At 42.1% G+C, this 27,115-nt stretch overlaps 1 protein-coding gene and 1 pseudogene across 1 annotated transcript in view; one reads left to right on the forward strand and one right to left on the reverse strand.

Annotated features, from left to right (window-relative positions):
• The first annotated feature begins 10,117 nt into the window (after nucleotides 1–10,117).
• TRIM44 (tripartite motif containing 44) overlaps nucleotides 10,118–27,115 on the forward strand; it is a 93,339-nt gene continuing 76,341 nt past the window's right edge. The window contains exons 1-2 of the mRNA XM_048485444.1: nucleotides 10,118–10,892; nucleotides 18,470–18,547. Coding sequence (XP_048341401.1) covers nucleotides 10,497–10,892; nucleotides 18,470–18,547 — 474 coding nt within the window. The 5' untranslated portion in view covers nucleotides 10,118–10,496. The remainder of the gene's footprint in view (nucleotides 10,893–18,469; nucleotides 18,548–27,115) is intronic.
• On the reverse strand, nucleotides 22,116–22,283 carry LOC125427593 (annotated as a pseudogene).

Consider the following 27,115-nt stretch of genomic DNA (forward strand, 5'->3'; position numbering starts at 1 on the left):
CACAATATCAGGCTGCGTGTTTGCATGAGCACGTACTGCTGGCCTGTGCAATTGATTTGCTGCTACTGTTCCTTTCCCATTTCACCACAATAAGCCACAGCAACGCATGGCCGGGCCACACTAGTTCTGACTATAGCTCAAGCAAGGGCTGAAGTACCTTGCCTTTTTTGCCACCTTCACTCGCATCGTCCTTGCATGCATAAAAACTGCCAGGCTCAGCACAGAGGAATAGTGTGGAAGGATTATGATTACTGCTTGTTTGAGCACTGGTGTGGGAAACAGAAGCTTTAGGACTGTTCAGTCCAGGAGTTATATGAATTATTATGGGAAAGTGAAAATCTTACCTTAGAGTATTCTTTGAAAAAATTACAGAAATTTAATCAATATTTTGCAGAGTTGGGTAGGAGGAATTCTTTCATCTATGTCCAAGGAGACACAAAATGAGAGTGAACAAATTAGCTGATTATTCTAAACAAATGACCCCTCCATTGCTGAGGTGAAGAAGAGGATTAGGACTGAAGGGACCTCTCCAACACTAATTTAAATTGTTGGTTCATAATTCATTTTTCCTTCAAAAAGTAATAAAAAAGATAAAATTGAGCACTAGGAGTATGGCTGAAGTTATCTACCAAAAAGGGTCACGTCAAATGTTATTTTACAGGGTTTTTTTTCACCCATGGGAGGGTTCTACTTGTATGCCCAATTTGACATGTAAATTCATAGATATTAACTCCAACAGTCAATCAGGTATAAGGTTATGATATAATGAATTGTGTCTTGGGAGGTATTTGCAACACACTATTGCTTTATGAGCCACTTAAAACTCATATGATCTTTTAAAATATAACATTGATGATATATGTCAGGGGATCCCAACCTTTCTGAGCCTGCAGGTACGTTTGGCATTTTGACATGACATGATAGGAGTGACAACAAAATGGTTGCCACAAAATGGCTGCCAGAGGCAAAACCAGTCACAAAATTATTGCCACAGCTTAACGTTAGTAAGACAGTGCAGATGATCCTTCTGCAGCAACAGCCAAAGCAGTTTCCCTCCAAGTAACATTTGCACAGCTTATTAAATTTCCAGTAATGTATCAGAAGCCTTGCTGGACAAAAGCCCTTCCTAGCTCCATCTATTTCCTAAAAAAAACAAAAAAAAAAAAACACCTTGCAGGCACCAGAAAATGTGTCAGTGGGCACCAAGGTGCCTACAAGAATCTTAGTGGGAATTCCTGACATAGATGATTTGCACACAAGAACAGACTTGTGGGGTTTTCCCATTGCCAGTGAGTTTGCCAATACAGCACAGCAGCAACAGGGCTTCCACAAGGCAGACTTCCCCACAGTTTCCTGGTCCCATTCCCCCAGCTGTGACCATCTCCACTCACCTAGGCCACTAGGACTTTTTAATTATTATTCTTTAAAAAAAACAGCAATGGAATATTATTATGTTGTTATATTGCCATTATATCACTAAATGCAACCAGCTCTGTGAATTCCCAGCTTTCATTTAAAAACAAAACAAAACCCCTGTAGGTCTCCAGTCTTTCCATTGTGAATATGTATTTCTGCAATAGAAAGGGCTAAAGACTCAATTTAAAAAAAAATGAAAGCAGTGACTTCACGACATCTGTTATACATGTCACTATAATGGTATCCCAACATATTGCTGATAAAAAAGGAACCCCTCGGGGTGGGGGAACAAATGGTTGTCATGGAGACAGGGTCAGGGAAAATGGGTGCCATGTGGGTGGGAAAATCTGACAACCACCCAAAATTTACTATGATCTTTCATAAAAGGTTTTAGAAAGATTGGAGAAAAACCAGAGAAACCCCAGCAGATACACCAATATACCACAATGCTAGGGAGAAGCAGAAAAAAGGGAGAGAAAACCTTTCCCAACAGCATCAACCCACAGCAGTTACCCTATGTAGAAATGGTCAGAGTAACCAGATACAAAGGTGGGCAAGTGCTGCCCTATCTCTAACACTTATGTGAAAGTTCAGAAATAACTTCTTCTATATATAAGTATAAAAGGTACCAAAGCCCTGTCCACATTTGATCCATTCAGTGGTTTTCAAACTGTTCTCGGAATTTTAGTGTTCCTTTGAGCTTATTTGGGATTCCTTAATGAGAATGTCAATATTGGTGGGTAAGTTTCTTTAGCAGTAAAATTCTGCGGAGGGCTCAGGAGGCAGAGCGACCCCATTGCTTGTTTAAATGCCCCTTGCATCAACATAAGGGGCATTTTCAGCAGCCAGAGACACTTACGGTGGTGGTGGTGGACATGTGGCAGCGCAACACCCAGGTGCCAGAACCACTGTGTGGGAGCTGGCACCAGTATTAAGGGGGGGGGGGGAGGAATTCCTGGTGTGTGTGTGTGTGTCAGTTTTACTTGGATTCCTGAGCTCTTTTGACCAAGGAATGACCCCATTTGCTAGTGCAGACTAATGGTGGCAAAATCAGTGCTGCAGCTCACTGAGATGCAGAGGGCACTTCCTCAGGGAAAGGGGTAACATCACTTTAGGCTTGCTATCCATGGCTCATCAGGCCTCTTTGGAAGTGGCACTGCTGCTCTGTTCCCAGTTGTAGCAGATCTATCGCCCTTCAGGACTGTACTTCCCAAGATAATTTTCCCTCAGGCCAGATCTGCCCTGAGATGTGAATTGTAAAACAGGGTTGCAGCTTCATAGGCCATATGCTCAAGTTCACACAGAACAAAAGTGAAAGCTTAACAGCCTAGACCAAGGTTCCATAATAAATGGATATGTGTCCAAGATATCACCCTAAAATCTTCAGAGGAGTTTAATGAAGGAACTACTTGTGTAGTTGATGAATACCTTTGCCTCTACATTTTATCGACACATGTTCGCTTTCCATGCGAAAGGAGCACAATGATTAGAAGACATGTGATGAAAATATATAACAATCATCCATTTGTAAGAAATCAGTTTGGATAAATAATAAGGGTTTATAAATATGGATGGTTAACCTTCAGTGTTTCCATTAGACATTACTGTTTATAACAAAACAATTTGTAGCAATAATTAATCAAAATTATGATGAAGAAAGTTTCATCCCAAATAATAACAAAGCTTGTGGCGTTACAAAGTGGATCTTTACTTGTAATATTCTATGTCTATTTGTGCTCAAGCGTAAAAAAGCTCTGTGAATAATTCAGCACCACTCACAAAATAGCCTATTGAGATGATTGTCAGGTAGCAGGATAGAATGTTTAGGAGTTAAATCAAACCATTCTCTGACAACTCCGGCAGGTTATGTTCTTCCATGGACATGGAACATTAGTGACAGCTGTGACTCTTTCATTCATAACATTTTGGAAATGGATTTATTCAACTAGGGGACATTACATTTTGCTGCAGTGCGCTCTAATAAGATAAGGTATCAGCTAATATGGGAACAGCAGGAAATCCGATTAGGTGATCTCAGGGGCTTGCCTGCTAAAATGAAACCGGTTATAAAGTCCTGTCTGCACATATTGCATGAACAGTTATCTGTATTATCATCTGTATATTAAAAACAAGAACTCTACTCCCCTTTTGGAATTTACTCTTTTCATTACTATAGCAGGGAAAGAAAATGGCTCTATGAATAATCCTGCAAACTAGAAATTATAGTTTTAAAATAAAAGAAATAGCTCAATTGCCTTATTAAAGGATTCTTGAGAGACTGGGTTAAGTCAAATCTATTTGCCAGAAGCAAATTGCTATGCAATCCTAAGAAGAGTAACAATAAAACAAAATTGACTCCTTTCCATGACATAGTTAGGTAAGGGATTTTAGATACCAGACATACTTATCCTAGGCTGTTTCCGCACCGGAGGAATACAGCGTCCCAGGGACGCTAAAAACAGCGTCCCTGGGGAGGGGTTCACACGGCCGCTGCCGCTGCCGCTGCATCACACCAGCGGTGGCCTCGCAACCCCTGAGCGGTGCGAAGCCGCTGTTTCCGAGCCTCGCTCTGTGAGCAAGGTTTTTCGGAAACAGCGGCTTCCAACCACTGCCGTGTGAACGGCAGCTGCTGGAAGGCGCCATTTCCCCCCTTTCTTGAACGCCTTAACGTCCCTCGAACCTTCCGGCGTGTCGCCCAGGCCAGGGGACATCCCCCCCCCGCCCTGCAACTCCAGAGCTGTCGCGCAGGGCACAGGAGTGTGTCCCCTGGCCTGGGAGACGCGCCGGAAGGTCGGAGGGACGGTAGGGCATTCGGGGATGGCACAGCCTCTGCGCAGGCTGCGTCGTCTTCCCCACCCCTACCAGGACCATCCATGCGAACGGTCCCGGGGGTGTGTGCATCAGCGTTATTTACGCCGACGCACCTCTGCAGCGTGGCCGTGCAGAAATGGCCCTAGCTTTCATAAGGACAGTCTCCTCCTGTAGTGCGTGGCCTCCAGTTAAAATCTGTCCACTGTGCCCTGCTCTCTGTGCCCCCACCTTCAATCAGGATCAATTAGAAGTTTGGCACCATCGGCATGCTCTCTGTCTTGACGTTTGGCTGGCATATACCATATTGTCTTTCTTTTTACCAAGACTTTTAATCAAGTGTCTTCATCTTTTAAACTATTTTATGGACTGCTTCATATCTGAGTACTGTCTTATAGATTTTTATGGTGCTCGATATTTGTTTTATGCAGTTTTTATGTCCATGACTTATTTTGTTTTTATATTAATAATTTATAATTTTTAAAGATTTTGTAGCATTATTTTCACTTGTAAGCTACCCTGAGCAGGGCTCTTGAGAGGGAACATATGAATTTCCTAAACAATAAACAGGCACAGCTGCTTTATACAAGCTCTGGTCAATGATCCATTTTGTCCAGAACTTTGTCCAGTAGTTATTCCTACTGGCTTCTGATCCCCAAAGTTCTTTCCAGAATTCCTATCCTGGATCCTTCTAAATTGGAGCAGCAAGATTTTCAAACTTAGATTTTAAGAATGCTAAAAGATGATCTTATCAGAGCTATTACCTTTACCCACAGATTGTTCCTGCAGAGGAAAGTGCTGGAGATTAAACACACATTGCTTGTTTAAATTCCGAAGCCTTCCACATAAAGCTGCACAGAGGGAGGTTAATCTCTCCATTGGAGCTGCTCCCGTGCAGAAGGCCAGGCAGGAGATGCTTTATTCCCTCCATTCCACCGCACTGTCCGCAGTCAGGGAGAATTCGCCTGTCATTGCCCTGCCGTTGCGGAGAGACCCCTTTTTCGTTTTTGTGTGTGTTGCACATGAGCAGCTACGCAAGTGCAGCCAATAGTAGTGTGGGACAATCGGCATGGCTGTGGGGATTCATACCTGTATGCTTGCGCAGCCATGCATGTGTTTCAGGAAATCAAAAAAAAGAGAAGCATCTCCACGTAAAGGTGCAAAACCAACCCAGATTGTTTCCATGGGCTCCAATTGCTGCCTGAACGACACGCATGGGAACAGGAAAAAGGAAAACATGTTCCTTTATAATGACTGCAACTTGTTATACATTTGCTGGGTGGAATCGACCAAGGAGGAAGAAGAGGGAGAAATAATCAGATCTTTAACTTGGATTATTTTTAGCTAAGTTGTCAAGACAGGCAGCTGTGTTGTCAAGTCATCCCTAAGCCCAAATGTAAAGGCAGCTGCAGTACAAAGATCTTAAATTGTTCACTTCATACCAACACTTGCTAAATGTGCCTTATTTTATAAGATGTTATTTTAGAACACCATATCCCTAGCTGAACATAATGAGCCTTTTAGAACACTGTTCTTGAGTGCATGTTGCAATAGATTTTGCTGGGTTACAGTAGAATTATATGTAATTTTTTTTTCATGGCAACATACCCTGAGAAGTCTGTTATCCTCCTTTGTTCACTTCAAAACATGTTATCTCCGCAAATACAGACAACACTTTTTTGTTCATTTAGGTACCACAAAAACACCTGTCAGCCCCGGAGTTTAAATAGAGGGCTCTTCTGGAATGGAAGAGGCCTGAACTGACCCCCAAGATGGGAAGAGCCTTGTAAACTCTTCAAAGGCTCAAACCACAGTACCTGAAGGTCAAGTTAAGTGGAATGCAGTGTTTAAGCAGACTGCTATATCAAAATGGCAACAAAGAGAAGGACATTAGACTGATGGTTTCTCTTATTTTTATTTGACTAGCAAAGAGCCTGTCACAATTATGAAACATGTTAATCAAGCTCCTCCAGTAAGCTTGTCACTCAAAGGTGGTCTGTGTCTATGTTTTAGTGGGGGAATTAATGTGGAAGACATGGCAAGAGGGGATAACAACAGAAACTCCATTTACATATACAGGGATTCCTCCCCCCCCCCCCAAAAAAAAAAAACACCACAAAGAAAATTTCTTGAAATAACCAAGCGGTGGTCCAGACTAGAATGACATTTATTGAAAAGATCTATGAATTATTTATGAAGACCAATGTGGTTTCCTGTCTAAAAGATAATTGAAGCACAAAGTTAGAAGTGTACCATATTCTGTCCAAACCCCCCCCCCCAAAATTGGTTCTGCATTGTTCGCTGAAAGTGAAAATAGTGTGTTTCCACTGTAGAAAAAAGTTCTGATATTAAAATGGCCGCCATGGATAAAACCACCTGTATCTCTGGAACTCCATGAGCTATCACAGTGGAAGATCTCCCCCACTAATTGGTTTTTTAAAATTTGGATCCCCATTTTTTCCAAAATGCCCATCACAGGTAAAAACGCCTGATTCTCTACGATTCCTTGGGCTATCATAGCAGTTTTAACTGCATTCTGCTTGGGGTCACCTAGGGATTCTTCTCCACCCACTGGTTTTTCAAAACTAAAACCTTCCAATTTCATCATTTTTCTCTAGTCTCCTAAGATGGCAATGATATCCTTTCAAGAAAAAGAAGGTCCAGGAAGTGGCTGTGGATTAATTCAACATCGAGGTTCTATCTTTCTGTGAGACAAGGTATAGACATATTGAAATATTATGAAAAACATATTGGAAAAACAAGCTTCTTTGATCTTTTTGGATGCAGGTAAAGTGTTTGACAATCTGAACTGAGTTTCAAGGTACTGGAAAATATGGACTTTGGTGAAAAATTTGTAAAATGGGTGAAATCGATATATATATATATATCGATTTCACCCATTTTACAAATTTTTCACCAAAGTCCATATTTTCCAGTACCTTGAAACTCATTAGTACAGACTTAACCAAACCACGTGAGTTACAAAAGGGAACAAGACAAGGATGTCTACACTCTCCTCTCTTGTTTATACTTGTCTTGGAAGAGTTAAATATAGAGATAAGATGTGGTGAGAGGATTGAAGGGGTTAAAAATTTAAAAAAAGAGTCTGACAACCCAAATCCAGAGAGCAGGGCAAAGGAAGTTGGGGAAACGGCACAGGGCAGCACTGTCAGGTCCCTGTGCATCATGGGAGAAATCTCAGATAATGGATCTGAAGAAGAGGAGGCTGTAGCTAGGCCATCAGAGGTCCAGCCAACTCAGGCAGACTTAGAGCCTGAGCCTTCAGTAGTGGGCACAGGATCAGGGCCAGGGGCTCAGGTAACACCCAAGAAAGCAACCCCTGGGATGGAAACTGCTACCCCAAAGTTACTGCCAGATCCCAGCTCTATCCTTCCCCAGTACCCGGGGAAGGGAGTGCAGCTGGGAGAGGTTGGCAATTAGTGAGAAGGCCATTCTGTATATAAGGCTGTAGGAATAAGACTGAAGTGGAGCAACATTGTTTTGTGATGAGTGAGCCTTTGATTGTGTTGATTCTTGCCTTGACCTAAATAAACAGTGAAGTACCAGATTGTTGTCTTGACTTCTGCTTGGCAGGGGTCTGAGCCACGGCAAGCAATGGCATGAATGCCCAACATGCCAGTGAAAGGGACAAATACGTCAACAGAAGGGCAAAACCGAAGGTACTGGGGAATGGCAGCTGGGGGCAAGAGAGAAGTGGCAGTCGAGGCAGCATGCTTGTGGGGAGCATCATGGGGAGCAGTGCCTGTGGAGAAGGGGGCAAGCTAGGGCATGTCCCAGCAGTACACTAACACCTATGAGGGTTTGGGGCTGGGAATGCCCCCATTTCATGGTGCATACTTGCTCCAGGAAACGGTGGTGTGGTCAATCGAGCTCAATGGGGGTGAGGACAGCAGGCCCTCTCGGTGAGATGCCACCCAGCCCAGAAAGACCGAAAGTCTTCTGGGAGAGACGCAATGATGTGGCCCAAGGAAATAGCTGGGGTGAGATGGAAGAGGAGGCAGGAGGTACAAAGATCACGAGCTGCTGACAGCAACCACTAGAGGGTGGGGAGGTGTGGATCCGGCACAGCATACTGCCAGACAGAGTTGCAGAGGGAATGGTGATCAGTTACTATCCCCTGCGGGGAGAGAGAGGAGCCCAAGAAAGGGAGGAGGTGGCCACACTCCCAAGACAGAGAGAGGGCTGTCAGAAGCATTCATGGTGCCAAAGGGGTAGACTTCACTGAGAACACAGGATGGAGGAGGCATTTGTGGTGGTGACAAGGCGAGGTGAGTGCAGGATGGGCTGGGAAGAAAGCACCAGCACAACTGCTATGGGGCCAGGTGGCCATCCCACGGGACCCTGTGTTCAGTGACGGCAAGCGTTCAGAAGCTGATGCTGCATGGGCTCCTGACCTGGTTGCCAACTGAGGGCCAAATGGCAGCTGAGCAGGGCCAACTCACTGACCAGGAGGGATACCCACAGGTGTAGGGGGCTGGTGCGGCGGCCTCATGGAGATGTTTCCACGTTCCCACCCCGCAGGGTCCATGGAAGCCACCAGCTGATGAAGGAAACAAGGCATGCCTAGGCATGAGCAGGGGAACGGCATTATCCCAGTGGTAACAGAAGTGGTGGCAGGGTCACTGGCGACAGTGTCAGCAACCTTGCAGTCAGCCTCGCAATTGCCAGCCACAATGACAAGATTCACATAGGATGGAGGGCCAGCTGCATAGTGCTGCCTCCCCTCATTTGCTTTCTCCACAGAGACCACTGAGAGCAACTGGAGATGACAGGAGGGCTGGCCCAGTGCAGATTCTGGAGGCCAGAGATCAAGTCATGAGGCGAAGCCTTTGTCAGGGGCACTGTGCACATAGTCAATAGCCATGAATGTCAGGGTAGCTCTGGTTTTCCATCACTGATAACTACGGCTCACTCAATAAAAGCTTTAAACTGGATGGCTGTGTCTCTTTGTTGGGATGGATGGAAAGGGGCCACACACTAAGGATTGCAAGGATACCGGAGGGGTATGTGTGGATGGGAGGATGGCTCAGGTCTGGTCACCAGAGACCAGTTCAATCCTTAATCATCTATCGTTCACAGACAAAATTGCCTATCATTCTTCTATGCATTATCTCTGAACCTCTGGGGTAAAAATACTATAGTTAAGTAAGAGGTCCAACTGTCCTGGTATATGTCACTTGCAAAGTGAGAAACTCACAGCACTTATTGAAACAGCGACTGCTTCGGATCCACACTGAAGTACCCCTCCCTGTACACCTCCATCCTGCTCCAAACTGAGCACCTGATAATTGCATTTTTAAAAACACCTATAAATAGGAAGGGTTGGGTGGGGGTGGTGATTCGGGGCGTGGAAGTGATGGGTGGGGACAGGATCGAGTGCTCTTCTCAGCAGACTTCTGGAAAAAGGAAAGCCATCAAGTAGTTGCCACATGTCTCCAGCTCAACTCTTACTCCTAAACAGTCGTGTAGCACTGACACAGCCTGACTACAGCTGCGGTAAACACCGTTTCCTTAATCCAAAGTTGTTTTTAATGAATCCTGAAGCCAGTAAAAAGGACCTCCCTTCTGTACAGTACAGGGAGAAAAGAAAACATTCTATATACTTCAAAGGGTGATTTTTTTCAATGATTGCCAAGCCAGTTATTTGGCTCAGAGCTCCATTCACAACGAACAACTGAATAAGCTTGCCTTTCAAGCGAGGAATGGAAGCACGCCGTCTTTTTTCTTTTCTTTTTCTTTCAAGTGACCTTAATGAATCCCAGACGAGGAAATCCCTCTTCAAACCACCCCGGTTTGGCAGCTGGCGCGATCTGCAGCAGAGAAGGGGGCGGGGCGCCGAGAAAGGCATTGCCCCTTTAAGTGACTCAGGAAGTGAAAAGAACCTGCCTGACCTGGGCTTCAAAAGTGAAACGGCTACGGGGAGTGCGTGTTTTACCGAAAGGGGTAACTGGTGAAAATCCAAAAGGGAGGGAGACGTGAAGGAGAAGGGATTCTTTAAATTATTTGGGTGGTATATAAGATAAATAAGGGCAAAAATAAAGTTTGGCAGGGGAAACCGAAGCAGGCTGGCTCAGGGGAGGAAGAGAGTGGATGAAAAACCTGGAAACTCGGAAAGCAGCAATCTGAAGGGAAAACCTCTTCCCAGCAAGTAACGGAAAACCTGCAGATGCCCTAGCTGCAATAGTAAACAGTGAGTAGTACAAAAACCAGCTGGCACTGAACCAGCAGGCCTTGTCAGGCTCAGACCGGAAATGGCTTCCTCAGAGAGGGAGAATGGAGAAGAGTTGCCCCAAGACAACACCTGCGATGCCTGTGAGCCCGATGAAGCACAGGGTGCTACGCAGATCTGTCAGGACTGTGCGTTTTCCTTTTGCCAACTTCACGCAGAGGAGCACAGCCAAAGATACAGGACCCACCGGATGACTGACTTTGTCACTCCATCAGGGCAGAGACAGGCAAGCAGCCAAGAAGACCCCAAAGAAGAAGAGGTTCGCAAGCTGGAGCGGAAGAAGTGTGAAGAACACGGGGAAGATCTTAGCTTGTATTGTAAAGAGCATGAGAAGATTATCTGTGTATTGTGCGCTGTGTCTGGCTCTCACCAGAAGCATGATATCATCACTCTGAAGGATGCCTATGAAGCCATGAGGGTAAGTAACCTGGAGGAATGGACCTGGACTAGGCCAAGGCCCTCCTGATGTTCATGGACTACGACCCCCATTAGCCCCTGCCAGCATGGCCAATGGGTTGAGCTGATGGGAATTGCAGTCCTTGAACATCTGAAAGGCCATAGGTTGGAGACCCCTGAACTAGACCTGGTTCTTTAGGTGACTTCAGATATGCAACAATGCCCAGCTGGATAAATGGCTTCCTAGCTGTTTCTAGTTAGCTGTTTTCATGATTCCTGAAAGCACCTGATATATATAGACTGCCCCCCCCTTCATTTTTCAGAAAAGGACTTTGGTAGCTGGGTTGCTCCTAAAAGCCAGTTTAGATAGTTTAAAACCACACTGGTTCAGTTATTGTGGGCTGGCATTTTATATGGATGGATGCATGGGGAGTGAATTGTCTGAATGTGTCCCAGTGCCAAAATATTTTATCATATAATGTATTGTCGGATTCAACTGGTTGTGATGGGTTTTCCTGGCTGTGTGGCTGTGGTCTGGTAGATCTTGTTTCTAACGTTTCGGCTGCACCTGTGGCTGGCATCTTCAGAGGTGTATCACAGAGAGAAGTCTGTTACACACTGTGTCCAGACCACAGCCACATAGACCGGAATACCCACCACAACCAGTTATCATAGAATGTTTATATATGGTAAAGAAGATAAGCATTTCAAAAATATGAAATATATTGTATGTTGTCCCTGAATGTTAGAATTGGCCAGTGTGTTTTCTTGGCTTGTTCTTCTTGGTCATTCATTGGTTTTATTTACCTGCTGCTCCAGAGGAGCTGCTGTCCCAGCCACTGAGGAATGAGCTGCAGCAATGGAAGAGAGCACAGAAGAAACAAAATCTTCATGAACTGACTGAAAATATTCAGGTTGCGCACAAACCCTTTCTTGAGAAATAGGGTAGGGTGTTTTCTAGAGCAGTAGGCTGTGACTGATTGAGTTTCAGGCGCTTTCAGAGTGTTTGTAACCGTACCAGTTGTGTCTACCTGTAGCCTGGGAAGCTATAAAATATTTCCATGCACACTTTCTGTGATAATAAAATCTGAGGGATGCACTTCACTGAGAAGGGAGGAAATCAAATCTGTGAATTCAGTCTGCTCCATAAGTAAACGTTAAGTTTTGGTTATTTTATTATCAACAAGGTCATCATAAAGAGTCCTGGAAGTCATAATGAAAATAAGGTCAGGACTTCAGTCTTTACATCCTTCACAGTATCATTCCATAGACTTTATCAAGACTACATGGATGCAGTTCCTGTGTCTTAATACAGGACGTCGATTTGATATTGGGACAACTTTCTTTTAGCATGTTTTTGCAGGACCTCTCTCTGTAAAGGAGATGGCTATGACAGAGCAAAGTGAACTCCTTAGAGCTCAGCTTATCTGTTATCCTTCTTCCTAACAGAGACTCTGTATTTCACAGTTCTGACAGGCAAAAATATATCTAGAACACTCTTTAAGATTATTAAATTTCCATGTCAGGAAAGTAGTATTAGCACATGTTGAATATCTGCCCTTCATGCTGCTGAGAGAACCGTAGCACATCAACTAGCAAAAAAGATGTATTAACTGGCTGATTTTTTTCTCAGTAGAATCTGTGGTTTTTATTTTTATTTTGTATTTGACAGACAAATCAATACTAGGTTATTTACTTTCTGCTGTGTGCAGTGATATAAAGGGTTGTGCATTAGTGGTCCTTCTGAATCAGACCAAAGTCCAATATCCTTTTTCCTGAAGCAGCCAGTGAGGTGCTTTGAGGAATTACCTTCAGTCATGGCAAGAAGCCATTGTCTCTCCTTCACTGTTGTCTCCAAGGCATACTGTCTCAGAACCTGGAGTTTCCGTTTAGCTGTCTTTGGTGATAGGTGTGCATAGACCTATCCTCCATGAGTTTGAGTAATTCTCTAAAACTATCTAAGCCAGTAGCCATGTTCAGGTCCTATAATACTTAAGAGTGTACTGGTGTTGGTCTGCAGTAGAAGAGCTAGATTGCTGTACAGTTGCATCTTAGAGATCAACAAGATTTTCAGGGTATTAGCTTTTGAGAGTCAAAGTATCTGATGAAGGAAGCTTTGACTCTCAAAAGCTTATAGTGTGCAAATGTTGTTGGTCTCCGATCCAAGTCTAGCTATAATAGTTAATTTTGCTTATTAAATACTTTTTTCTCTTAAGTCTATGGGCAACGAGTTTCATTTTGTGGCTCCAGGTTTAAAAGGAATAGGAAAGAGAAATGGTATCCATTCAATTTGTTCATACAATATATACTTTTATAAAACTCTGTCTTGCCTCCTCTAGTCATCTTTTTCTAAACTAAGAGTCTCTACACATTAGGAAACAGGTTCCAGATCCTTAATAGTTTCTGATGCCCTTAGAACCCAACCATAAATCTAATGATCATTGCTTTGTAGTTTGATCCCATAGTGGCTTTTCACCTAACACAAGCAGGCAGGCATGTGTTATTAAAATCAGAATAGCCAGTTTTGCAGGCTGCTTCAAGCTGATGTGGTTCATGTTAAACTATGGTGGAAGTCTATATGAGGAAAAAACAAAGAGATAGGTTATTAATTTGAATTAGATCCCTCTTAATATTGAAAAACTCTGCTGTAGTTGGTGTTCTTTTTTTGGGGGGGGGGGGGACTTTTGTATATTAATGAATTAAGGCAGGGGTAGATTTCCCAAGGCTTGCTCATATCCTCTTAGGATGTATGCACAGCAAATCACAAGTTTCCTGATGCTAGAAGGGATAAAAGCTCTGTCCATGTTTAGTGACACTGTAAAAGTTTCACACTGCCCTTCTGTTCTTTTTCAGTAGGGAAGGAAGGTAATGGGAGATTTGAGAATAGAGGGGAACTGTAATGGCAGGGGAAAAAAAGAATTACCACAGTGGAACTTGATTTTAAACAGATAGCTTCAGACTGCTTATTAACATTGATTCTATAACCTGTGATGTTCAGCAACAGGGTAAGGTTCATTGAAATGAGTCTGTAAGCCTCTAAAGAGTATCAGTAACTTTATACAAGTTATCTAGGCTACCAACCTGCTGTAAATGATTAACACAACTATGTCAGCAGACAAGCTAGCAAAAATGTTTATTAGCTCATAACTCTTGTGGATTTATTTCCCAGGCTGAATGGGCATAATCTGTTAATCATTTTTAACAGGGATGGACATGTTCTATAATATTGGAAATAGTGGGCTGTTTCAAGGAGTTGTTTTGTTTCATCCCTCTTTCCCTCACCTGCAGACGAGTAATGCTACCTTCATTATGTCGCCCTATTATAATGTTGCCCTATCATCCTATCCAGTAGGGTTTAATCTATGTGGAAGTTGTCCAGTGATAACAAGCTTCCTTGGGTTCCTTCCCCCCTCCCCCCAATTCCCCTGGTTTTGCCTGTCTTTTCTTGTGTTCAGTCAGGGTGAATTTGATTTCAAATCGATTTTAATCATGATTTAAAACTCTAGTTAGTAAGACTTGATTTAAATCATGGCTTCCTACATTTTCTAGCACAGGGGTAGGGAACCAATTGGCCATGCTGGTAGGGGCTGATGGGAATTGTAGTTCCTGAACATCTGGAGAGCCGCAGGTTCCCTACCCCTGTTAGCATAATCTGAATATTTACAACTAGATGAAGGTTTTATCTTGAGAATAAGAACTTTTTGAATTAGTTTTGGATTTATATGTAAATCACTGATACTATTAGAAATATATAGACTCCAATTTCATTCAGGTCATTTGCAGTGCTTGTGTTTTGTATGCATGCTTGCCTTATCCAACTTGTTAAAAGTTTTTTTGGGGGGTGGGGGGGAAGTAGGATGGATTTGATATAAATCAAATGGATTTAAATCACGATTTAAATACTAGTCAGCAAGGCTTGATATAAATCATGGTTTTCTACATAAAAACTCCTTACTGAATTCGTGTAGCTGAATTAGGAGCTGCAAGAGTTGTTCTAGCTATGGCATTAAGGTTTCTAGTTACTAAAGTAAGTCAGGGCAGGAGGGATTTCAAAGGCATGCAACTCCCAGTAAGGAGCAAATTCTTCCAGTCTGTGTATTCGTGTGTTTTAATTGTGTGGATACAGTCAAGGGGGGGTGGGGTGATGTATCAATTTCTAGCCCCTTTACTGTGCCATGGAAATAATGTCACTTTGTAATTTTTTCCATTATACTTCTTAGTTTCTGCGGACTTGTCAAAGCTGGTTCAGACTATGTTTTTCCATTCTCAAGTACTCAGGATTCCAGTATGGAAAAACTGGTAACTGGGGATGTGAATCTTGATGAGCATTTAGTTCATGAACAAGTGCTTGTAGCTGACAGTGCAGAATATAAATGTTTGAATTTAATATTACTGCTTCCATACTACATGAAATTGGTGAACATTTTTATAAGATGCTCTGCCAGTCTGGTGTATCAGGATCTATCTGATCACTTTAACATATGCCTTCATCTTTGGCTGTTTCATCTCCTTTTCTTAATAAGCATGCTGAAGTTCTGAGTAGCAGAAAGGTAACATCTGAACTACCTTGTAGCAGTTTGGTGAGTTGATAAAGGAAAGACTGTGTGATGGTAATGCTACTAAACATCCCTCTTATAATGTGATAAGTAACAATTTATTGTGGTAATAATTTACTGACAGTGACACTTTCATTACATTTTCTTTTTTGTGTAAGGTTAGTATACCATAAAAACAGTGCAGTCCTATGCAGGGTTACAGTAGTCTCGGATCATTGGTTTCAATGGGCCTAAGCTGCACAGACTTTCACTATAAGATGGAGCTCTGGAAGGCTTTTGTTTCAGGTGTTTTCTCTATCATAAATCCACTGCATCGCTTTAGTCACGTCACTCTTGACTTCAGTCCTTCATCTTCAATATCTGGATAATAATGCAGGCATATCCTAAATGTCTTTTTAAAGGATTGCAGCATTACGATCTATGTGAAATGCTTTGAACATTGCAAGTGGTATATAAATGCTAAGGAATAGTGTTCTTTGTTTCTACTTGCGGTGAATCTCAGAATTTTCTACTGATTTTTAAAATAAAGGACTGTATACATATTCTGGTGACGTCAAAGTGTTCTTTAAATGGCATTATACATTGATGTTGGTTTTAGCATGCATATAGGAACCCCCCCCCCCCCCGCCTGTCTGTGCATGGTCACTGGTTCACGAGTACAATATATGGATGCATAAAATATAAGCACTTAGGTGCCATCTCCTTGCTGAGAGTATTAGAAAAAGCAGCTTTTTCAATCACAGGGATGGATATACCAGCACACTTTATGCATATGCAAAGCTTATGACCTGGGGATGGGACAGGGATGGCATCCTCTTTCCTGCTTTTTTCTAACTAAAGAAGGTTGTAATGATTGTGTGTAAAGAGGAAAGCCTGATCACATCCCTGAGGCCCCTTCCGCACATGCAGAATAATGCACTTTCGATCCACTTTCACAATTGTTTGCAAGTGGATTTTGCTATTCTGCACAGTAAAATTTAGCTGCAAAGTGCATTGAAAGTGAATTGAAAGTGCATTATTCTGCATGTGTGAAAGGGGCCTCAGTCCTTTCAGTGTTTGTTGTGTAGACTTGAAATATTGTATGAAAGAGCCTGCATGTGTGTAAAATGCACAAATACAAGTTAAGAACATAAAAGCTTTGCTGGATTAGAATAGTGGCCCACCTAGTCTAGCATCTCATTTCACACAGCAGCCAACCAGTTACTCTGGAGGTTCCATATGCACACATGAAGTCTAGGCTTTGAAAGGATTTCTGATTTCAAGAACAGAGCTTTATGAGTACCTCAGTGGCACTACAATTCACCACACTGACTTTTCTGTCCCTGTTCATAGTTGCCTGCTTCTGTCAAAGAGGGCAGAATTTGCATGGCTTATTTTGGTTATCAGTACAACAGGCCTCTAAATTTTGGCTTGTATTTTGGTCCTGATATGGCAAGTGAGAGGGTTCATGACTGCATGAGATTTGAACAAGGGGCTTTCCAGTATACTAGTTTAGCTCTTGTTTAATCTTGTTAAAATGGAACTCAGATCTGATTTATCAAAGCTTGCTGACATCATGGGAACACTCTTTGGAGGGTAACCTCCTGGAAATCCCTGGCCCAAAAACCATCCAGCTGGCCTCGTCAAGGGCAGGGCCTTTTCGACCCTGGCCCCTACTTGGTGGAATATGCTCCAAGCTGAGATCTGAGTAGTTTCCACAGGGCCTATAAAATGGAGCTATTCCACCAGGCTTTCCCTAATGGCCAGCCGGGTTAGCAGCTATTTTGGCCTCCCAGGGGCAGGGGAAGGAATACTGAATTTTGTCAGTTGCCATCTGGACTTAGTTTTTAGCACTGTTTTATATTGTTTTAATGTATTTAATAAGATTTTATTGTGTTTTAAAAATATTGTTGCCACCCTGAACCCCTTGGGGGAAGGGCGGGATAAGAAATTTGAAAATAAATAAATGGATACAGAAGAGATCACCTGCATAATTATTGCAAAAAAAGAAGTATAATGGAGTTAGGTTCTGATGTTGGAGTTGACAGGCTGTTGAAAGCACCCCAGCCCTCTCTGGATATATATGAATTTGGTCACTGGATTTTGGTGAGCATTCAACTCAGATTAGTTACTGTGAAATAGTAAAATTGGGATTGGGATGTGACCCAAGTTCAAAGTCATGGTTATAGCATCAGCAAAATAACATGCACTATTCTGTTTGAACAGTGCAGTCCAAAATATCTTTAAAGAAGTATCACTGACTCTTATTCTCTTTGGCAACTGCTGTGAATGAAGACTAGAATGCTTATTCTCAGTCATACAGAATTGGTCAAAACATGTAGGTCACTAGGACTGAAAAAAGAAAAAATGCTTCAAAGTAGTTTTGCTATTGAGACCACCACCCCCCGCCCCCACCTTCTTCCAGTGTATCCAGTGATTTTGTTAAGGGGAAGAAGATAGTTCAAGCAAAAGAAACAAATTTTCCAGGGATTCCACAAGTGCCTAGTGCTTTGCGTCTTTCTTGAAGTGTGAACTCTTGATTACTTCCTTAATTAGTTCTTTCCTTCTGCTCTGCCTTAACAAATGGAGGCATAAAAGTTCAGGATTAAATTATCGAACAGCCAATACCAATTACAGAAAATAAATGAAACATGGAGGTAGGTCACCATTGCCCGGCATCTCCTCAACAAGGGCTTGATGCTGAGTACTTGGCACCCCTTAGGAAGGCAGTTGAGTTATTGTTGTCGGTGTGATACGCACCATCTAGCAGGAGCTGTGTGACAAAGCAGCGAATGAGGTGGCCTGTGCAAATGCATTTAATTTTTATCCCAGTAGTTTTTCCCAGTGTTCTTGGCAGATGCATCTTCTTCTTGAGCCTTTGCTTGCTTAACCTCAGTCCCAGAAGAATGAGCAAATATATTCAGATACTCAGAGCAATTTGCCTAATAGAAAGCCCTGAAGATTACTGCTTCTCTTCCACCTCCCCCCAGTCATTTTATGGAACTTCTTACTGAATTCGTGTGAGTTCAGAAGTGTGCTGACCTTTCCCCTCTTTGTCTTTCAGAATAGAGATCGTATTGACCTGAAAGTGGCTATGCTAGAGATGGTGGAAAGATTGAAGTTCAAGTCTGCAGATCCCAAAGTAAGTTCATAAATTTAAAATGCTCACTCTCTGTATGCCTTTCATTTTCCTTGAGAGAAGTGCACTGTATTGCTAATGACTATCTGTGTGTTATGTTAAGATCTAATTAAATCTGTCAGTCAAAATATAAATACTGTCTTCATGTGTGGCTAGAAATAAGTAGTCTCTTCCTCCTCCTGCTTTCCCTCATCACATTTTAGGATTTGAAATATATATAATATGTAATTGTTTCCTTGAACAGCATACCAGTGTCGTTCCCCTGGACTGTTCAATAACGAGTGTCTGTATTCAGATGATTTCTTTTATTGAAAACAGTATCAGGAAAAGGCATTTAGACTTCTGTTGCCAGAACTAAAATGAAGTGCCACAAGATCTTCCATTATACTCCATTCTGTGACCCTTCACATCACATAACATCACCCCTGGTACCTGTTTCCAAGGCGGAGAATGGCACCCCTCCAATCTCTTGGGAAGGAGACAGCATGGCCTTCACTTAGGTCAAAACTACCCACACTCTGCAGTGCTTTGAATTGCAAAAACCAGCAAGTGTCTTAACAAGCAGATTAGGCCTCTGGAAAATGAGAGACAAAGAGCTAATAGCAGTCCTAGGGAAAGGGAAAGCAGTCCTTGGGGAGAGGATCCCACTTCCCACCTGGGAGACCTGGCAGGATCGGGCCAGAACTGGACAGATCATGACACTTTTTAGTTGACAGACTAAAAATACTGAAATACTGGTACGTGTGTGTGTTCTTTCCCTGCCCCCAATCTTTGCTCTACCTCCTATAAATTTTGCCTGTTTCAAAAAAAAATCAAAACATAATGTTTGGTTTAAAAATCAAGTAAATGTAGTGTTTTTTAATCAAGTCTCATTGTTGCCAGTTCGTCAGTCTGGCCCTTGACCACAGGTCTGGCTGTTAGAATTAAAAGATCTGCATTTGTATCCAGTAGTGCTCACTGCAACTTCTGTGGAAACAAATTTCAATCATTTTTGCAAGTAGAAAATGTCCTGGCTGGAAGAGATGTACTTGTCATTCTGCTTACAAGAAAGGAAGCTATTTTTTGGAGTCTGGACTATTATCGGCCTGTCTTTGTCTTTCATCTCAACTCTGGAATGTGGACATGGTCTGAAAGTGTTTGGTTTCAGTGATTAGAAAACTGGTTTGAGACAGAGAAAGCCTTTTACTTGAAGCCTAGTTCCTAGGGCCAAACCTGGCATGCACTAAACATTGTGTGTTTAGAGCTCTCTGTAATTATTTAAATTTTCATTTTCAGGCAGTTAGGGCCTGATTTCCATTGGGACCACAGGGAAGAAATTTGAAGCCTTCTCACTTCTTTCACAGCATGAACTGGTCCCAGGGAGCCACATTTTGCTCCTTTGGACTTAGAATCTCCCTCCTCTGTGTGCTGTGGCCTGATCCAATTAAATCCCAAAAATATGGTACACATTACCTTTTTGTTGGTAGATCCAGATCTGTGCATCACTTTTCTACAATCTCATACCTACTTCAACTGGCAAATGATCTAAGCAGATTTTTCCTGTCTTGATTACCCTAGTGTGCTTTTACAGTACCTGCTGTTTTGAGTTTTTAAACACTTGCTGTGTGTTAAAAATTGGCCTGCTGCGGGTACCAAAATAGGAACTGAGCCGTTGTATGACTTCTGCAGCCTTCTTCCTCCTAGTGTTAATGAGCTGGGCTTTTTGTTTGGCCTGTGACGGCAGCTTGAAAAATACTGTCATCCAGGTCAAGAGAATGTTAATTGTATAATACAATATTGTGGAAGTAATAAAAGATTTATGGGGCATATTCTTAAACTGTGTTCATCACCTATACAGGATTGATAAAGGCAAGCTACTGTATGTGTTGGCATTGTCATGATTAGGCCATCCAATTGTGAGAAAAGTTCTTTGCTTCATGTATTGTTTCAAACATCCCAAGGTTGCACTCAGGCCATACTGGACAGGTTCTGATGCAGAGGCTTGCTTCAAAGAATCAGGGCCCAACACAGCCTGATGCTAGATTGCTTGGAGCTGTTGCTGCACTATAATGTGGGGAAAGAGGAGGAACTATGGCTCAATGGCAGAGACACACTGGTTTTATGCCTAATAAAGGTTTTGGATTTGGATAAGGGGGAACCAGTGGCTCAATGGCAGAGCAGCTGCTTGGCATACAGAAGGCCCCAGGTTCAATCTCTGCCATCTCCAGTTACAGGGATTAGGTGGCAGATGATGTGAAGGACCTCTGCCTGAGACCCTGGAGAGACACTGCCAGTCTTGAGTAGACAACACTGACTATGAGGGTCTGACTCAGTGTAAGGCAGCTTCATACGTTCATCAGTAAAGGATAGGGCAATTAAGCCATGATTGCAATACTCCCATTAATGGATTCATTATGTTGAGATGGGTGATATTTGTGGAATATTGACCAGTTAGGAAAATCATTGCTATGGGGCAAGGAAACGCTTTTGAAATATAATGCCTTTTAGAACATCCATCTTACATTTTTCATTAAAAAGAATAAAACAGAAATAATGATCAGATTACAAGTACATCATTCACTGCAAAAAAGCGCCCAACGACGAGAGAAAGAAATCAATGCCGAAACACATCAATTCCTGTAAATAACATGAACCAGAAATCTTGAGTAAATGAGTAAGTCCCTTGACTAGGCTCGTGTTCTGAAAAGACACAAACAGATCTTTCCTTAAATCTTACTGGAAATCTTACTTAATCGTTACCATTAGCAAAGTTTTACAAAATCCCCCTAACCACGCTTCAGTAGATAGTTTGTTTCCTTTTATTTATGTTATTAACAAAGCACTGAAGAAAGTAAGGCGGAAGTTACAAAGTTTTGCTTCCATTGAACTGTTGGACTGTGTTCCTGTTCGTGCAAGTGGAATGATTTGGTTACAACCGTTGGTACTTACCTGTGAAAGGTCATTTTTAGCTGAGTTAAGGAGGACATCTTCGAGTGATTCCCTCCATTTGCCAGGGAGGCAGGAGTAAGGCTTTCTTTTTTCTGTTTCCAGTGGGAGCCACCCCGTCTGCTTCAGTTCTGATACTTCTTTTAGCAGTCAAGTATTGTAACCTCATGAGTACAGAAAAGTACAGAAAGATAGCATCATAGAAAAAATAGAGAATAGTCACGTAGCCTGACCGAATCACTATGTTCACTGCCTGTGAGAGACAGTGACATGGGAGGACAAGATGTGCTCCCTAACTCAGTTGAAAATTGCCTTTCACAAGTAAGCATCAGTGGTCGTTTTCCAGCAGAGTAGGACAACATGTTAGGGACCTCCCATAGCAGTGTACCTAAGGTTTGGGTGGGTCATCATCATTTGCCTCTAGAACTTTTTTGGATTTTTAAGACACCATCTATTTTTATACTCTATTTATTAATCTACTGTTTTAACATGTTTTTATAGTTTTTAATGCTGCATTTAAATGTTTTATTGTGTTTTAATTGTTGTAACCTGTCCAGAGCCCTTGGGATAGGGCGGGATAAAATGTGATTAAATAAATAAAAATAAACATATTGAAAAATCTTTCGTTCAAGGGCAGCATCTGCTGAACTGTAGGCATCGATCTTGTAATAGCGCACTAAAGTAGAAACCGAGGGCCGAGTAGCAGCCTTACAGATTTTCTCAGTGGATGCATTCTTGGCCCTTGCCATGTTGAAAGCAGAATTATGAAATGAGTGAACTACACTTGATCTTAGCCAAAAGGCCGAGAAGCGATAACTGAGTGAACTGTTAAGCCTGCTGAAGGAACTATCTTCTGTGCCTTATAGGTTTCAGTGATGCGTTGGTTAAGTTATCTGCTGATGGTAATGACCAAAATTTCGTGGCCTAAGTTAGGAGGAGAGACCACTATGAACTTAACCTCAGACCTCCTAATTCTTTGAGTTCTAATGATGTAGGCTTTAAGGACTCTCCTAATGTCCAGAGTGGTCCATTTGATCTTTTTGGGATGTTTTGGATGGGGTCAAAGGTAGGTAAACAAATTTTCTGTTGCCGATGGAATGGAGAATTCACTTTGGGGATGAATGTTGGGTCGGTTCTGAGGGCCACCATGCCCTTAAGGAATGCACATTGATTTGAGTTGATGTAAAATGCTCCTAGCTCAGAAACAATATGTGCCAAAGTGATTACTATCAAGAAGACAGTCTTCATGCAAAGAAATTTAAGGGGAGTGTCAGCAATGGGTTTGATGGTGGCGACATAAAGGCATTTAAGACAGCATGCAAAAAGCATATGGAGTGTAGAGTGTCTTTTGCTTTGGCCCCTTTCAGGATCTGAGAAGGTGAGATGATTACATGGAACCCTCCAGTTCTGGACAACTGTAGTAATTGTTGCTATTAGTCTTCTCAGAGAAGACGATCTTATACCTGTACTAGATGGTTGAAGAGGATGTATCTTCTTTCTCCTGCACTAACGCACGAAGACCTTCCATGTTGCATCATAAATACGGTTTGTAGAAGAATGTCTCATTGCTTGAATAGTAAATATCATGTCCTGACCGAGACCCAAGTTCAGGAGTTGCTGATGCTCAATCGCCAGGTGATTAAACGTGGATGGTTAGGATCCATATGTTAGACAGGGCCCTGTTGAAGTAGTTCCAAAAGGTGAGGCAAGGATAAGGGAGAAGCCACCAGTAGCTGACAGAGTATCCAGTAGCTGACAGAGCCACCAGTAGCTGACAGCCGTGGAGTATCACAGAGCCAGTGTGGAGCCACTAGGATGATTTCTGCTTTTTGTTCCTGGATCTTTCTAGAGAAGCTTGGGCAATACAGGAACTGGAAGGGAGGCATACATCAGACCTGGAGGCCAGTCTATAACCAGAGCAACTGTGGTTACTGCTTCTCTATGGAAATATCGTGACATGAACCAATGGAGTTGGTTGTTCTTGTGAGTGGCAGACACGTCCATTGTTGGTTGTCCTAGTTGCCTTGTGATTAGAAAGAACACTTCTGTCTTCATGTGCCACTCGCCGTGTTGGATGACAAAGCGGACGGCTCAACCAGTCTGCTTGAACATTGGTTACTCCTCTGATGTGCTCTGCCAATATAAACAATAGGTTTCTCTTTGCCATATCAGCAGGAGGTGAGGCTCTTTGTGGAGGGCAGATGATTTCAGCCTGCCCTGCTTGTTATTGTATGCCTTGGCCACAATGTTGTTGGTACGTACCAATGGGAGTGAAGGATCTGATTCTGGAAGTGGATCAAGGCCAGTTGTATGGCTTGCAACTACAGAAGATTTATGGGAAGGGATAACTTAAGAACATAAGAACAAGCCAGCTGGATCAGACCAAAGTCCATCTAGTCCAGCTCTCTGCTACTCGCAGTGGCCCACGAGGTGCCTTTGGGAGCTCTCATGTAGGATGTGAACGCAATGGCCTTCTGCGGCTGTTGCTCCTGATCACCTGGTCTGTTAACTTCATTGCTTACCATGTGCCTTGGACCAGAATGTTGTCCAGTGTAGCTCCCCAGCCTGACAGACAGGAGCCACCAATTATCTGATGTCTAGATTGGATGAGATAGCATTAGCCTTGCATCACGTTCTTGGTGTTCATCCACTAAGCTAGGCTGATCTTGACTTGTCTTGGAACCACGATGGAAATATCCCTTGTTGGCGATTCACCATTGATAAGATAAAAGTAGGCGCTGGAGTTTCCTGGAATTGTCCCCATTGTGCAGTATCCATCCTGGAAACTAGTAGCCCCATCAAGCTTGGCAGAGTCATGATGGATGACTACAAACTGAGAATTGTGGATGAAGCCATCTCCTTGATCATCAGAACCTTCTTGTGAGTGACAGATATTTTGTTCTTGTGTCTATAATTAACTCCAGGTTAATTAACTCCAGGCAGGACTCTTCATACTTACTAGAACATTGTGGACTTGTAGGCAGCTCACCATCCTCTGAACATCCAGCTTGTACCGAGCTCGTGAAGGGGACCTCACCAAGATGTATTCAGCATGATACTGAATAATAACTATGTTGTCTTTGAAATTAGTTAAGATTTTCCACAGTTTCGTTGTACCTTACTATATTAGAGATCTAACTGGTTCATTCAATGACTTTTCTGTGTCATCAGCATCCGATATTTAATAATAAAGAGCTGGTACCTATGCAGATCAAAATCTTGCAAGCAAGGACCAGTCATGTTTATCACTTTAAGGTTCTTCAAACACGGGGAAAACCCAAGGTTTGTACAAAAACCAACTTTTTAAAAGGTTTTTTTTCAGAGGAGGAAGACAGGGTGGAATTGATTTAAATAAAACCAACATAACTCATGATTAAATCACTAGTCAGCAAGTCTTGATTTTAATCTCCCATTTCATTCAGGCCACAAGGCCTTGCATTTCTTTGTTGCAGTGTTTGCATTTTGCACACATGCCTGCCTTTCCCATTTGTAGAAGAAATTCATTAAAATATTCCCAAACTGGGTCTCTGTTATGGTTGCTGCCATTATAGATTTTCTTCCTCAGGGAAAGAATAATATGATAAATGTCAGACTATATCACTATACACTCAAAGATCCCAAGACTCTCATAGTATTCTACTCAAAAAGTATTCTTCTCACTTTCATTTTTACTGCTTGCCCGTCCCTCCTCACACGTAGCTCCTTGTACAGATCTATTCTACTCCAAACCATCTTCTATCCATTGAATGACTTAAATGTCTTAAAATTTAGCACTTAAAAGGTAAGGGGTTGATTCTATGTACGTAGATTTGCAAAGGATCAATGTGATTTAATATCTTTTCACAACTTTATATGTTTATTTTAATACATTTTTACTGTGAAGAAGAATGTTATCTCTGCAGCCACAAATTCAGTTTTGAGAACTGCAAAACAAATTCAGTTTTGAGAACTGCAAAACCTAACGTGTGATAGCATCTTCCATATGGAAAAACTGCCGAAAATAATCTTACAGAAACCTCTGGAAGAGCATAACATTGTGAATGGATTAATGGAATTCATTTACCAAAACATTTAAACATTGCATGACTACATGCTGCATAATTAAAAATGAGTCCTTATTTCATTATGAATAATTTTGGAACTATAATATATCTTGAATAGAAAACTATTTAAATTATCTTCAGATAGATTTTTTTCCTTAAAGAGCCTTTTATTATTAAAAAATCCAAATTAATACAAATCCAGTTTAAATATTATTATTTATTTTTTTAAAAAACAAATCATTGATTTTTATCCCCTGAGGGGGAAGGAAAAAATAATGTCAGTGGTTAGGGATGCACAGACATGGGCAAGTAGGAATGGGATTAGACTTGGCAGCATTTTCGGTTGCTGTAGAAACCAAACAAGGCATCCATTATTGAGTCAGTGGTGGAAGCTACCAGCAACATGATCAGATGCCAGAGGTGAAGGAAGTATGAGGGAAAAAGCAGGCACTGAGGAGAGGAAAGGGGGATGCAGACAGCTGCAGAAAGGAATAGCACCAGTGAGGCTGTATGGGATTGCTCCATGTCTTATAAATCCTTGTTGGTCTCCACTTGTACATTATCAATTTTTAAGTCTCTTGCACTTGATTTTATTGTGTTTTCCTCCAGATTTATTTCTTTATGTTTTTATTTTTCTCCAAGTCACTGTTCTAGAAATTCAGTGATTTATGCAAATAGCACAGAGGACATTGTTGTCTAGTTCCTCTTCCCAGTGGTACATTCTCATTCATTATTCAATATTAGTCTGGTTATAGTATTGCAATAAATTAATGAAATGGAGTGCAAAAACGTGTCAGTTTCCCCAAGAAAATCCTATTTCAGGTGGTCAAACTAGATTTCATCCTGTGAACATCTTATGGAGGCCAGTGCCTCTCCTTTCTTAATAGCACCTCCCTGCTGACAAATAAAAAGACAATACGGGAAGCTAAAAGAACCTTTTAGGGGGGGAAAAAGGCAGATTTGATTAATCCAAATGCTGAAATCCCAGACACATCATTATTATTTTTAGCATTATGGTTCTGCGAAGGGTGGGTGAAGATTTATTGTTTTTTATTGTAAAAAGCTACCAGTAGTTGCCTTTCTAGAGATGGGACTTGGATGCATTCCATCAGCTGCTGTATCTGAAAAGACCTTACCTTGACAACTGGCTTCTTGGAAATAACCTTTTCGTTCTTTAAAGTTCTAGGATGCTTGAGTGAAGAATAGGACAGTAAAAGCTGTTGTTTACATGTATTATTGGGTTGGTTCGTGAAATGTCTAACTTGGGCCTGAGCCAAATGTAATTCACCCGAGATGACTTTTCCCACCCTTGAAAAAGCAGCATCTGGATGGGACAATGTAAAACAGGTTAAGAATCCTTAGCCCTTCTACCATGCTCTTCTTACTTTGTCTGCACTCATTTCACTGCCATCAGCACTAACCCTGGGCTTTGTCTGAACTTGCACAGACATTGCTTCTCTAGTTTTTGGCACCTTGTAGCCTCCCTCTCCAACTCAGCACCCCAACTTTTTGAATGTTTCTGATTTTCTTGAGAAAAATTATTTTGGCTGAAGCTGTCCCGATTTTTTTTAGGTCTGTCTGCTTGGAAGCCTGGTTCAGAATT

Source organism: Sphaerodactylus townsendi, linkage group LG02 (genome assembly GCF_021028975.2).
Source record: "Sphaerodactylus townsendi isolate TG3544 linkage group LG02, MPM_Stown_v2.3, whole genome shotgun sequence".
Taxonomy (NCBI): domain Eukaryota; kingdom Metazoa; phylum Chordata; class Lepidosauria; order Squamata; family Sphaerodactylidae; genus Sphaerodactylus; species Sphaerodactylus townsendi.